The sequence below is a fragment of the Anas platyrhynchos genome, chromosome 9 (genome assembly GCF_047663525.1).
Source record: "Anas platyrhynchos isolate ZD024472 breed Pekin duck chromosome 9, IASCAAS_PekinDuck_T2T, whole genome shotgun sequence".
In the NCBI taxonomy this organism is placed as follows: Eukaryota; Metazoa; Chordata; class Aves; order Anseriformes; family Anatidae; genus Anas; species Anas platyrhynchos.
In genome coordinates, this window is record NC_092595.1 from 515,495 (window position 1) to 527,773 (window position 12,279).

The 12,279-nt window shown below is 52.3% G+C and overlaps 1 protein-coding gene across 3 annotated transcripts; it reads right to left on the minus strand.

Annotated features, from left to right (window-relative positions):
* Window positions 1-1,221: 1,221 nt before the first annotated feature.
* On the minus strand, window positions 1,222-10,745 carry MINDY4B (MINDY family member 4B). 3 transcript variants are annotated; one of them, XM_072042568.1, is made up of 12 exons: window positions 9,966-10,745; window positions 9,703-9,730; window positions 8,552-8,698; window positions 7,773-7,892; window positions 6,681-6,772; window positions 5,922-6,087; window positions 5,383-5,448; window positions 4,842-4,912; window positions 3,934-4,006; window positions 3,559-3,663; window positions 2,659-2,839; window positions 1,222-2,011 (listed from the first exon to the last, which is right to left on the minus strand). In XM_072042568.1, the coding sequence occupies exons 1-12, from the start codon at window positions 10,088-10,090 to the stop codon at window positions 1,869-1,871; spliced, it is 1,317 nt and encodes a 438-aa protein (XP_071898669.1). In that variant the 5' UTR covers window positions 10,091-10,745; the 3' UTR covers window positions 1,222-1,868. The 3 variants fall into 3 exon arrangements, with proteins under 3 accessions (XP_071898669.1, XP_071898670.1, XP_071898671.1); XM_072042569.1 differs by lacking the exon at window positions 5,383-5,448; XM_072042570.1 differs by lacking the exon at window positions 8,552-8,698 and having other exon boundaries at window positions 9,966-10,744.
* Between the last annotated feature and the right edge of the window lie 1,534 nt (window positions 10,746-12,279).

A 12,279-nucleotide genomic window follows, 5' to 3' on the forward strand; every position in this document is an offset into this window, starting at 1 on the left:
CAGCTGCATCCCTGTGGATGTGGACATGAATTTCTTATTTCACATGTAGGTTACTGACTTTTAAATGAGTAAAAAGTCACTCATTGTTGGTGAGCTTTCCGGGACTCCCAGATTTGTTGTCTCTTTGAGACTGACTCATGCAAGGTGCCAAATCATGGCATGAGTTTCATCTGCATGTCTGGATTTGTGTCCTGCATTTCTTGCCAATGTGTTAAGCAGTTTCTCAGGTAGCCCCTTCCCCCCCCCCCCCCATTCCAATACTCCTGTGTTTCAGTGCATGACAACACTCCTGAGCACATGGGGTGTGAGAGAGGTTTATTTGTCTTCTGCAAATAAATTTCTGGACTAGAAATGAAAATCTGCACTGTGCTCACTGACACCGGTACAGAGCTTTCTGACGTGTCAGAGCTGCTGAATTCCCCCATCCCTCACCTATTTTTTTTTTTTCCAGCCAAGTTTAACTAATAGAAATGAGCAAGAACTTAGTTCTCATTGAGGGGAATTAGCATGTTGAATTTAGCCTTGTACTGAAGTTATAAAAAGACACAGAAATGTGGGGGAAGAAGGATGAAAGCCCGAGGGAGGCAGCGAGTGTGTTTCATCGGTCTGGTGAAGCACGGTTTCTGTTGTTTTTTTCTTTCTGTAGAAATCACGCATGCATTTCTGCACCTGTGCTCCTGCGTGCATGGGGTGCAGCGCTGTGGGGGCGGGGGGCAGGGGCTGTGGCCGGGACCTGCTCCTGCTGCCCCATGGCCCAGCAGGGCCCAGCACCCCCAGCATGCTCACAGCGAGGGGCGGCTTGCAGGGGCCGCGCAGACCCGGCGTACCCCAGGAGCTCACCCCTGGAGCAGGAGTGTGCTGGCTGCGTGCAGCCAGGCGGTGTTGGTCACCTCGGCATGTTGGGAGCAAGGCGGCAGCAGGCGCTGCTTCATCGCCCTGGCAAACTGCTCCAAGGAGGTTGGATCTAGAGGGGCTTTAATCCCTTCCAGCCTGAGCCATTCTGTGTTTCTATGATTCTATGCAGGGAGCAAGGACAAGTACGGATCCCGTGTTAGCTTGCTAACCAGCAGGCTCCTCTCCCATCCCAGATGCATTTCTGGCTCCTTATGGCCCCCCTGTCTCTCTCTTTTTCTTTTTCCTCTTCTCTTTTGTCAGCTAGGAGTCTACATTTGGGGATCACTTGCAGAAAGGTTTATTGTTCTCAGTACAGTTGTCATTAGCAACACACACTTTGGTATGACTAACAGATCTTTTTTGGGCAACATCTAAAAAAGGAAGTGGAAAGCAGTCCGTGCGTGCGAGCAGCGGTGCGCCCTGCCCGCCTCCACCAGGCTGCCGCAGGGAGCCAGGACCCCGCAAACCCTGCAGGGGTGGGGGCTCTGCCTGTCGCTGAGAGCAGGAGGGAGCGATCCAGATACAGAAGCCACAGCTGGGAGAGCTGGGAGAAAACCTTTCCTGTTGCAACTGGATAAACTAGTTACCTACTGGATTAAATAAATTTGATGCACACAGCATTGTCAACACTCAATATTGTTTTCACTTTCACTGTGTTCAGCACATTCACAGCAATTTTTTTTTATTATTATTATTTTTTAACATCTCTGCCTGGAAGGAAATCATGTTGCCGTGCTCTTTTCTTTCCTCTGCCAATGTTAGTGAGAAGCAGACTGCATCCCACCACCCAAAAACCGTGTGCAGGGAGGTGTCGTCGCCAGCGATGGCTCGGCACTGCTGCAGGCTGTCAGCTGGTGTGATGCCGGCTCAGCAGGGCATCCGCTTGGCATCCGCGCGTGGTTTTGCTGGCGGCAGCGCCCCTTCCCCTGCAGACCGCAGAGCTCTGTGGCAGGAGGAGGAGACGCCAGCACGCCTCAGAAGAAGGGGTCTGTCCCGTTCCAGCTGACAGACGCGCCTGGCCACCTGGTCCTGATTGCCATCTCTAGAGACGGAGACCTCTTCCCTGGGCTGCTTGTGTCCTCACAGCAGCCCTCTTCCCAGTGGTGTGAGTGAGTGTCTGGAAAGGAAATGCAGTTAAAAAGCATCTAAAAACATCTAACCCACTGTGTCCCTCCCCCCCCCACCAAAAAAAAAAAAAAAGTTTAAAAAGGTTAAAAGCAAAAGAGCTGAGCTGCTGTGGGTGGGCTGCCCACCTGGTGGGGGAAGCGCTGCCCTGCAGCATGTTTGGAGGTCGCAGTTCTGCACAGGTGCACGCAGCCTCCGCTGCGGCCATGCTGCGTACCGTGACAGGGGATCTCCCTTCACCCCTCTTTCCTGCAGACTTGGCCTTAGTGTGATGTTTTTCAGGTTTCTTGTTTTTAAATGCCACGGTGAAAGGAGAGCCGAAGGGCTGGGTGGAGGAAGTGGAGGTGGCTGCAGTGCCTGGGGAGCACGGAACGCCCTTCCTGAGTGTGCCCTCAGAGCTGCGAGGAGCAGCCCGCACTGCCCAGGGCCTGTGAGGTTTCAGGGCACCCGGCAGCACCTTGCTCTTGGGCACGGAAACGCAAACACGCTGTATGCATATGTCTGTATCAGTGCATGTGCACTGCTCCGCTGGGCTGTGTATGTAAGCAGATACACGCAGCACTACTCAAATACAGCTCCACGCACGCCTGTACGTGACACCTGCAGCTCTGTGCCCCTGGGGTTCGTCTGAGTGCTCACCTACTGTGAGGTGGGCTGTTCTCGTCTGCCCTCGCTGCCCGTTGTAGAAGTACAGGTGAAAAACGTGCTCCATCTTCCAGTCGGACAGGAACAGCCTGTTGGTGCTGAAGAGGACGCCGTGCATCCCGTTGATGCTGCACAGCCAGATAGGAAATTTAGGGGTTTTCAGCACGCTTCCAACCTGGGGGTGGAACGGGCAGCTCAGGTACGCAGGCAGCACTACCCACCGGGGACCCCTGCCTAAGGGGCTGTGGGGGCTGCCGCCCTCATGGGAGCCCGAGGCGTGTCTCCAGGCACGGCGTGAGGCACAGCGAGGGCTGGGAAACTACCAGCACCTCATCTGCTGCGGGGTTTGGGGATGGGAGTGGGGTTGGGGATGGGAGTGGGATTGGGGATGGGAGTGGGATTGGGGATGGGAGCGGGATTGGGGATGGGAGCGGGACTGGGGATGGGAGTGGGATTGGGGATGGGAGTGGGATTGGGGATGGGAGCGGGATTGGGGATGGGAGCGGGACTGGGGATGGGAGTGGGATTGGGGATGGGAGTGGGATTGGGGATGGGAGTGGGATTGGGGATGGGAGCGGGACTGGGGATGGGAGTGGGATTGGGGATGGGAGCGGGACTGGGGATGGGAGCGGGATTGGGGATGGGAGTGGGATTGGGGATGGGAGTGGGATTGGGGATGGGAGCGGGACTGGGGATGGGAGTGGGATTGGGGATGGGAGCGGGACTGGGGATGGGAGTGGGATTGGGGATGGGAGTGGGATTGGGGATGGGAGTGGGATTGGGGATGGGAGCGGGACTGGGGATGGGAGTGGGATTGGGGATGGGAGCGGGACTGGGGATGGGAGCGGGATTGGGGATGGGAGTGGGTTTGGAGATGGGGTGCACAGTGCTCACCGGGGGCAGGTGGTGCCCGGCCTCCTCCCGGCTCCAGCGCAGGAAGCCCACCTCGCAGCGGCGGCTGGGGCACGCGCTGCCCGCCAGGACGACCTGGAGCAGTGCCTGCAGGCGAGGGCCCCGCTCAGGCTGCAGCAGGGCGAGGGGAGGCGCTGGGTGCTCAGCCCTGGGCCCTGGCCCCACACAGCACGGGGCAGCTGCAGGACCCTGCCTTCCCAACAGCCTTCCCACGGCACCGCCAGCAGCTCACGGACGTCTACAGCAAGTGTCGCCTCACAATTTTTTTAGGTGATTAACGGGTGGGGGTGTTTTCCAAAATCAGACATAGGAGGAATAATAATGACAGAAACACTTGGCAAGTGAGGCTGGTCCTACCTGTGTGCAGATGACGTTTCCACAACCGGACTCTAACAGGTGAGGTGTCGTGCCACCTAAATCGTTTTGGACCCTGTGCACCCAGACACAAAATATCACTGTAATGTCCAGGTCAGTGACTGGAGCGTCATACATCATGTCTGACTAATACGGAGAACAGAAAGAAATTTCACAGAATCATTTCCTTTTCTTTTTTTGAGCACAGCAGTAGTGTCCCACTACAGGAATTTTATGCTCCTCCTGAGCTCTCGCATTTCAGGCCTATGTCTGTTAACATTCAGAGCTAGGGTTGGATTCCAACCTTCTGCAGAATGGAACAGAGATTTCAGGCAGTGCCTCAGCTACCCCCAAGTTTAACCTGAATATAACTATCTGAAGCAGCACTGCAATTTTTTGCTAAATAGCCATCGGTGTCACGTTAGTATAAATCCCTGGTGCAGTGATGCCTCTGTATCTGTAGCATCTTTACACAAATGCAGTTACATTGCCTGTAGGAAGACTGTATCAGCCTCCTCTGCTAACGAAGTTATGCTGGTGTATTTTTCCTGTGTTTAAATAACTTCTTGTGATTTTCATGTTTAAGTTTAATCAGCTGTAGCTATGGTTATGGCTACCAGTAGAATAACCCCTGCTTTGGTACAGTGCACTGTTCTTCCTGTGTGTGCAGCCAGGCACATCGCCTCTCTGCTGCTCCCTCCTGCCTGCTCCTGCACGTGTAGGCACGAGAAGGACACACGTTAATGTACAACATCAGCCTCTTTTTCCTCAAAACTCAGCCAGTAGCTCTACATTCCTCTGACTGTTGCTTCTTCTCATTAGTATAAGAGTGAGCATGTAACTAAAATAAGAAAAAGAGTATTTCATAAAATGTAACTAAACTAGAAGAAAATTAAAAAAGTGAAACATACCTTTCCAGTGTCCTTGAGAAAAGTAAACTGTACAAAAACAGGATCAGTCCCTTACTTCCTTCACTTTTAAACTGGAAAAAGAAAAAAGTAATCACAGGGAAGGAACTATGGCACATATGTGATGCTTAATTAAAAAAATTCCTCTGCTTAAATCAACCCTAGATAAATATAATGAGCCAAATGAACAAGGTATTATTCTGGGAAGACTTTGGCTTTGCTACTAGTTCTGTTGAATAGGACCAAGTGAAAAGAAAAAAAAAAAAGTCCAGTTCTGGACTAACCTATTTTTGTACGTGTTTTTTAAATGTTACCCCTGTTTGCCTGGCATCTGTGGTGAGGTTCCAGTGACTGCAGTGGCAGTGGGATCATTTCCCGTAGTAAAAAAAAAAAAAAGCTAGGAATGGTCCCTGAACAACTGGGGCTAACAGCCTGGCTGTCCTGCTGAAGACCCTGCTATTGAGCTCTGCAAGGCCCACTTCTGTGTGAGAGATCAGGTGCAAGCAGAAAATAACTCAGAATACAGCAAATATTCCATACGTACACAATTTATGTGGTCGAAGATAAATTTCTGAGCTGCTGCTTTCTCAAAAAAGTTAAACAGCTGAATCTGCAGGGCAGAAGCATAAGGTGAGAAACAAAAAAAGGAGACATTATATTAAGAAGCAGGGCTTTTTAATTCAGTGTTTCCTTCAGACAAATGAAGGACTAACACAAGAAATTACTCTGACCATTCCTCAATTCTGGAGTTCAGTTCTTTGCAAATAGTCAAAGGCTATAGGCTTTAATTCAACTTTTTTTTTTTTTTTTTTTTTTATTATTATTATTATTATTATTTTTTTCCCAGAAGAAAGATCAGTCTTTAATGAAAAATAATTACAAACCCTGGATTCACCTAAAGCCTTCAAGAGGTGGCAGAAACATCTTTCAAGCTCCAACTGGGATGTGGGCCCTGTGTGCTTATAATTTGTGATGTGTCATAAGTTAGAGAATAAGTTTATAAGACTTTTTTTTTTTTTTTTCTAAAATCTTCAGGCCAAATATCTTAAAAAAACTGTTTACAGAAAGTGTTTTCTTACTCACCCGTTCAGTGAAGTTGTCTGCTTTGTAGTCTGTGGTAGGGACGAAGTGGGTGGCTGCTGAGATAAGGCAGACGGTGGCTTCCCGACCTTCTCCTGCTGCCCAGAGGCTGTCTGCCAGGGCTGCAGCCAGGGCCTCTCCTTGCTCCTTTTGGCTTATTTTGCACAATCTGCAGAGCAGGACACAGCGGAGTGCGGCAGGCAGGCGGGGCAGTAGCAGCAAGGGGTCTGTGTCCCCACTGCCCCATGTCCCCGCCAGCTGCCTGCTGGCTGTGGGCCTGTCCTCGAGGATGCGGAGAGTCCCCACACCCTCATCTTGGAGTGGTCCCGCTCACAGCCAAGCCCCCAGAGGCCCTGTCCTGCCTGAATATGCTGGGTCAGGCCCACGCAGCTCTAAGGAGCGGACCTGTGAAGGCAGGAGGGCACTGAGGAAGGGAGCCGTGCCCGCAGCCTGGCCCATCGCCCCCGGCATTTCCAGCGGTGCGGGGACCCTCCGAGTGCTGCGGGGTGCCCCGCTGCCACCACAGCACCAGGGGCTGTGCCGAGGAGGCAAGCACTGCTCCTGCAGCAGCAAAGGCTGGGTGGAAAAATCCCTGCCTGGGAGCCAGGTACGGCGTTCCCGCAGGGTGCAGGTCTCCATCTGTAGCTGCAGCCCTGACGTGAGCTCTCATCTGGTAGAACTTGGAGGCAGGTGCTAGTTTTATTAGTTCTAATAATGCAAGGAAGCAGCTTTTGTGTTTCCCTGGGAAGGCTCACTGCTTACCTTTCCAGGTGAGTATATTCCGTGTTTCTTACGAAGAGCAGATACTTAATGATGTTCCCTTGTACAGCCATCAGAATGGCTCTCGTTCCTCCCTAGAAACAGAGAGCAAACACTTGCCAGTGCTGATGAGCCCAAACAAGCTGAGCTGTGCCGGTCTGCTGGAAATTGCAGCATTCTGACCGCCTGAGCCAGCCCGCTGCCAGCACCAAGGGCAGTAGTGTTTCTCTTCTCCCTGGTAATTCAGGATGGCTGCTGACTTCTGAGATAAATAGAAAAGAAAATTGAAAAAGATCTTATGTGCCTAAAAATAAGAAGTCTCTATGCAAGAAGAGCCCGTGGTGGCCCTGTTACTGTGCTCATGCAGGGAGGATGCCCGTGTGCATCCTGGCGAGGTGGGAGCCCCAGCCCCAGAGAAGGGGTCAGGGTCAGCACCGTGGGCTCTCCCTCCTCTCCTCTGCCTGGTGACAAAGGGTCCGGGGCTGGCAGGAGCGCGGCTCCAACTGAGCTGGGGCTGCATGCAGGGCCCTGCCTGCTGCCGATGGCAGATCTGCCTTCTGCACTGCACCCAAGTGTCCTTTGACCTCAAGGAGCCTCACCTGCCTTTGTGAAAAGCATTTTAAGCTCCTGGCAGGTCCAGAGTATTTGCAATTTTAAGTGTGTATCTTGGTCTGCTGCTTCTTTGGGGGGCAGCATTGTGATGGCAAATGAGGAAGAAGAGAACCACCCTATTTTAGCAAGTTAAAACACAGATAAATTCACCTCCTTCATGTCCAGGCGGGGCAGTAAGAAGTGGCTGACTACTGCCCCAAAGAAATGGGCGAGTACACCTGTACGTGCCCACCCTCAGCAACCTGCAGCTCATCCCTGGATGCAGTTAGTGCTGCGGTATTTTGAGCTTGTGTCTGCAGCACAGTGCTGGATCAGAATAGCTGCTCCACTGAAATCTGCTCCAGTATTTCCACCCTGTGCCACCAGAGTGGGCACGGGAGGTGTGCGTGCAGGTCTGCAGGTATACGGGTGTGGGAGTGTGCACCTCTGGCTGCCACATCCCGTGGGCTGGCCCGGGGTGCAGACACGGCACTGGCGCGTTACCTTGTCTGCCTCCAGAGCGTAGGCCAGGTCGGAGTGTGGCTCACGAAACCTGAAGTGTGCTTGTGCCCAGTCATGGCTGAAGATGCGGGACGCATCCCCGAACAGCACCTTCCGCAGCGCCTGGGGATGGAGGGGATGGAGAGGTGCCGGGTGCAGCTCCTGCAGGACCCACAGCCTCGCAGCAAAACACCAGGCACACACCCCTGAACATGCCAGTTGTTTTGCTCAAACCCACATGGTTTGTGCTTGGGGGCTCCTCATGGAGCAGGTGGAGTCCTGTGAAGCTGCCCCTAAGGGCAGTTCTGTGCCCACGTCTCTTCAGGACGGGACCTTTTTTGGGGGTGTGCTCAGCCCAGCAGCCCTGGCCAGGCTTTTCAAGCTCTTGAGCTTTTTATCAAGTTTGTGGCACAGTGACAGGTGATGGGTTTTGTATTGGAGGTCACAGGAGGCAAGGTCAGCACTGGGGACCCCTCTGCTGCCCCCCTGCAGAAAACCCGCCGAGCTTTTGGTAAAGCCCCTTGGTGAAGGCCCAGGGGCAGCCGGCACCAAGCGCTGATGCTCTGCAGACCAGCTGTGGGCAAGCAGAAAACCATCCTACTGCTCTCCCAAATTTCTGCCTTCTGTTCTGAGGCTATTCCCGAGGAGAGCACCAAGAAGCAGGACGCTTTGTGCCTTGCCATTGGGCCTATTACCTAACGCAAAGTGTAGTATGTTGGTTCTGAGGTTGTGTTACAGCCGTGCTTTTAAGAGTCCCATAAATAAATAACAGCCCTGCTCACCATCGCCATGCCCAGCGAGAGGGGCTGGCTGCCCCGGCTGGGGGAGGCCGGGGGAGGCCGCAGCACTGCGGGAGGGCAGCGGGGCTGCGGGGTCCCTCCGGCACCACCTGCTCCGTGCCCTCCATCCGTCCCGCAGCCCGGGCGTCCCTGGAGGAAGGGAGAGAGGGGCAGCTGTTTGGAGGCTCCTGGAGCGCTCCCAGGGTTTCCAGCCCCCAGCATGAGCACAGATGATGGCACACGGGGCCGAGGGGGAGCAGCAGGACTGCCCGTAGTGCCTGGTGGCAGCAGCTTTGTGCCCTCACCCTGCCAGCCCCGCACCACCCGTGCCCCATGTGCTCACTCCCTGCTCGCCTCCTTCCCCGCCACGGCTGCAGGGTACAGTTTTCGGCTCTGCCATCCACCACACTGCCTGCTGGCTGTGGGGATGGGCCCCGCGCAGCCGAGTTTTCCTTTACAGCCCCCTTCACCACTGACAGGCTAACAGCAACGGGGGACATTTCTGCTTAAAACAGGCCTGGGTAAACACAGTCAATTTTTAGTTACAAATTGTTTGTTTTAAAGGTGCGTGGTATTTACTTTCAAATATCAATTTTATGCTCCTAAGTTGTTTTACTATGTATAAACTGACAAGGGTGTGAGGCTTAGATATATTTGTGTTAGACAGATAAATATGCATTTGTATACTTCCAACTAACTTTAACTAATTGTTAAAAATAACTCCCACACGAACAAATGATTATAGTGTAGAAGAATGTTGTGTTTGTCCGAATTTCAGGAAATAAGCTTCAGTGCTTGTCACCCTAAGGATGGAGTAGGTTCTCCAAATACTTGTATTCTGTGGTCTTCACTTACTATCTTTTTTTCCCCCATCTTCTAAAATTGACCACTGACCATGAAAACGGTTATGTTTAGACAGAAAGGTCAATTAATGTCGAAATGTTTTGCTATTTTGATTCAGATTGGGAAAACATCCCTTTAAATACCTGAAGAAAACGCACGTTTCTTAGAAAAGGAGCACAAGAAATAAGTCTCTATAAAGGCTGTTGTACTACACACTGGGATGAGTAATTTCTTCAATAGGATAACATGGCAAAACAGCTGCAAAAACTGGTAGACAAGTACAAAATGTTACCTTTTAGAGAAACGCTTACCTGATGAGTAGTAGTAGTGATTTCCAAACTGCAAAATAAAATATAAATCAAAAAATAAAACAGAGGCATTGTTAATGCATTAAGGAACGGGAGACCAGCTGGAGAAGAACTCCATAAGAGAAGAGGAGGAAAAGCTGTTGCACTCGCGTTACTAAGTACCTGAAAACCTTTCCTGCATTGGCATAAGTCTTGTGACGAAATATAATGTTACAAAAAGTCTGGAATTTAAAATGTGTGATAACAAAGGGGGACAAAAACCTTACCCACGGAAACGAAAGATTTCCCTCCATTTGTTCAGATCTGAAATTTTGTTGCAGATCTCGTCCAGTGCTGCCTGCGCCCCGGGGTGCCCGGGGTGCCCGGGGTGCCCAGCTCCCTGCTCGTCCATCGGAGCCGTGGCCCCAGGCTCACCGTCACCTCCCGCTGCCACGCCGTGATTAAACTTTCATCAGTGCTGGTCACGGTCTGCAGGAGCGCAGCGGGGGGACACCGTGGGGCTGCGAGGGCTGGGGCTGTGGAGCGGAGCAGAGCAACACACGGCTCTGCAGGCACCACGCAGCCACCAGCTCACGGGGAGCCCAGCTGGGGACGGGCGAGCTGCAGGAAGGGGGATGCTGGTCGGTACCTGCCAGCTTGCCAGAAGGCGGGTGTTCGCAGGGTCAGCGGCTCTGCCTGAGGGAGCTGTGGGAAAGTCACTGGTTCCCCAGGGGAATCCCACACCCACAGCAGCGGGGCTCTGGGCTCGGCCCCGCCGGCTTCTCCAGCTTCTCCGTGGTGCAGGACGTGCTGTGAGATGCTGCACGCTTCCATTAACTTCTCCTATTGCATGGTTCCAGCCCCACAACTGCTGGGGGCAGAAGGACCCCAGCAGGGACAGCAGCACCCTCCCCCCCATGTCGATGCTGCCCACAGGGACACCAGGGCCCCAGCACCCCACCAGGGCACCAGCCGCCCCTGCAGGGGTCTCCTCTGGCTTCTCTCCCACAGCACCACCACCTTCGTTGCTCCATGCCCCAGCATCTGCAGACGCGTGTAATTTCCTGGCTGCGCCCTATAGAAAAATTTCTGCAGGTAGGTTTCAGTTTGGACGTGCTGCCAGTGCCACAGCACAGAAGCTGACTGCATTTACTCTGTAAGCGGGTTCTGCATGATAAATCGTCTGCTTGGTGTAGTACCTTCAACAACAAAAAACACGAAAATGGATCTGTTTCAAAAGAGTCCGCCAGCAGAGGCACCCGTGCGGCCTCAGCTCCCTTCACAGCCGTGCATGGGGTCACCAGGCGCAGAGCACCCGCATCTGCAGCACCTCTGGGGTGGCATTGCTGGGTGGGCAGGATAATCCTGATACACGCCCTGTGTAACATGTAGAGCATGTGTTTGTGGTTATAGCTATGCTCACTGCATGCACACACACACAGACACACATGCGTACTGCTTTTTTTTATTGTGATAGAAAAAGATCTGAATTTTCAAGAACATTCAAAATATATTTACATATTTCTCCTAGCTGTATATATGTATTTTTTAATTGTGAAATTAGAAATGATGCAGAGCAAAACTTCAGTTGATGCTCACGGATTAAAAGTGATCCACAGAGTACGTGCTGGTGTTGATCCAGGAGCATGAGCTGAGTGTCTCATGCTCACTGCAACTATCGCTTTCAGCTGGTCCAACCTAAATATTGTCAAAATTTAATTTTGCTAGTAAGAAGTTATTATATTTGCCTTGGAAAACAGACAAACATGGTTTCAACAGCTGGCCTCACACTTGAGAGTAGGCTGGGAGGGGATGGGGCTGGACAGAGAGGAGCTCTCTGTGCAGGGGCTCCCCAGGAGCAGGGCCCCTCTCCTCTGCACAGCAGACGTGGTGAGAAGGCTGATCTGCACTGAGGCAGCTCCGTGCAGTTCTTTGCCTTACAGATACAGGCTCACTCCTTCAGAACTGGCAGGGCACAGGGCAGGCGCGGCGCTGAGGGCAGCCGGTACCTCTCACCCCCGCGGGGCAGCAGGGCTGAAAGCAGATTGGGTTCATAAAGCACCAGGAACAAGGGCGAAACATTGCTTCTCAGTACTTGTTCTATGGTAACACAATGAAACGTAATACAAATTATGTGTTAAGAAGATGCATTAATATTAATTAACAAGAACACACATTAGCTCAGAAGGAAAATGTGAAAAAAATGTTGGTGGTCGTGGAAATCTGCAGTAGTGCTTACACATTGTTAGAAACGAGGTGTATACGATACAGCTCGGGAGGCAGGGTTGTTCTGTATGAGGCTCGGTGGAGCAGGAACAAAGATGAACACCTTTTACAAAAATAAGCATGGTTTTTCTGCCATTCATAGTAAAAGTATAAAAACTGGCATAAATGTCAGCAAGGTCATCTTGTAAGATGCTGCAGCTTGAGGCACAAGGCTCCCTGAGACGCAAGGTGACTCCAGGGGTGATGAGTGGGATTGCTCATTGCTTGCAGCTGCACCCGAAACCTCAGCAACTTGGGCAGATAAATGGGCAGCTGGTGCAGCCCCTGCTCCCCTAGGGCACCTCCTCTGCTGTTTGCTTGGAAGAGCGGTTCCAT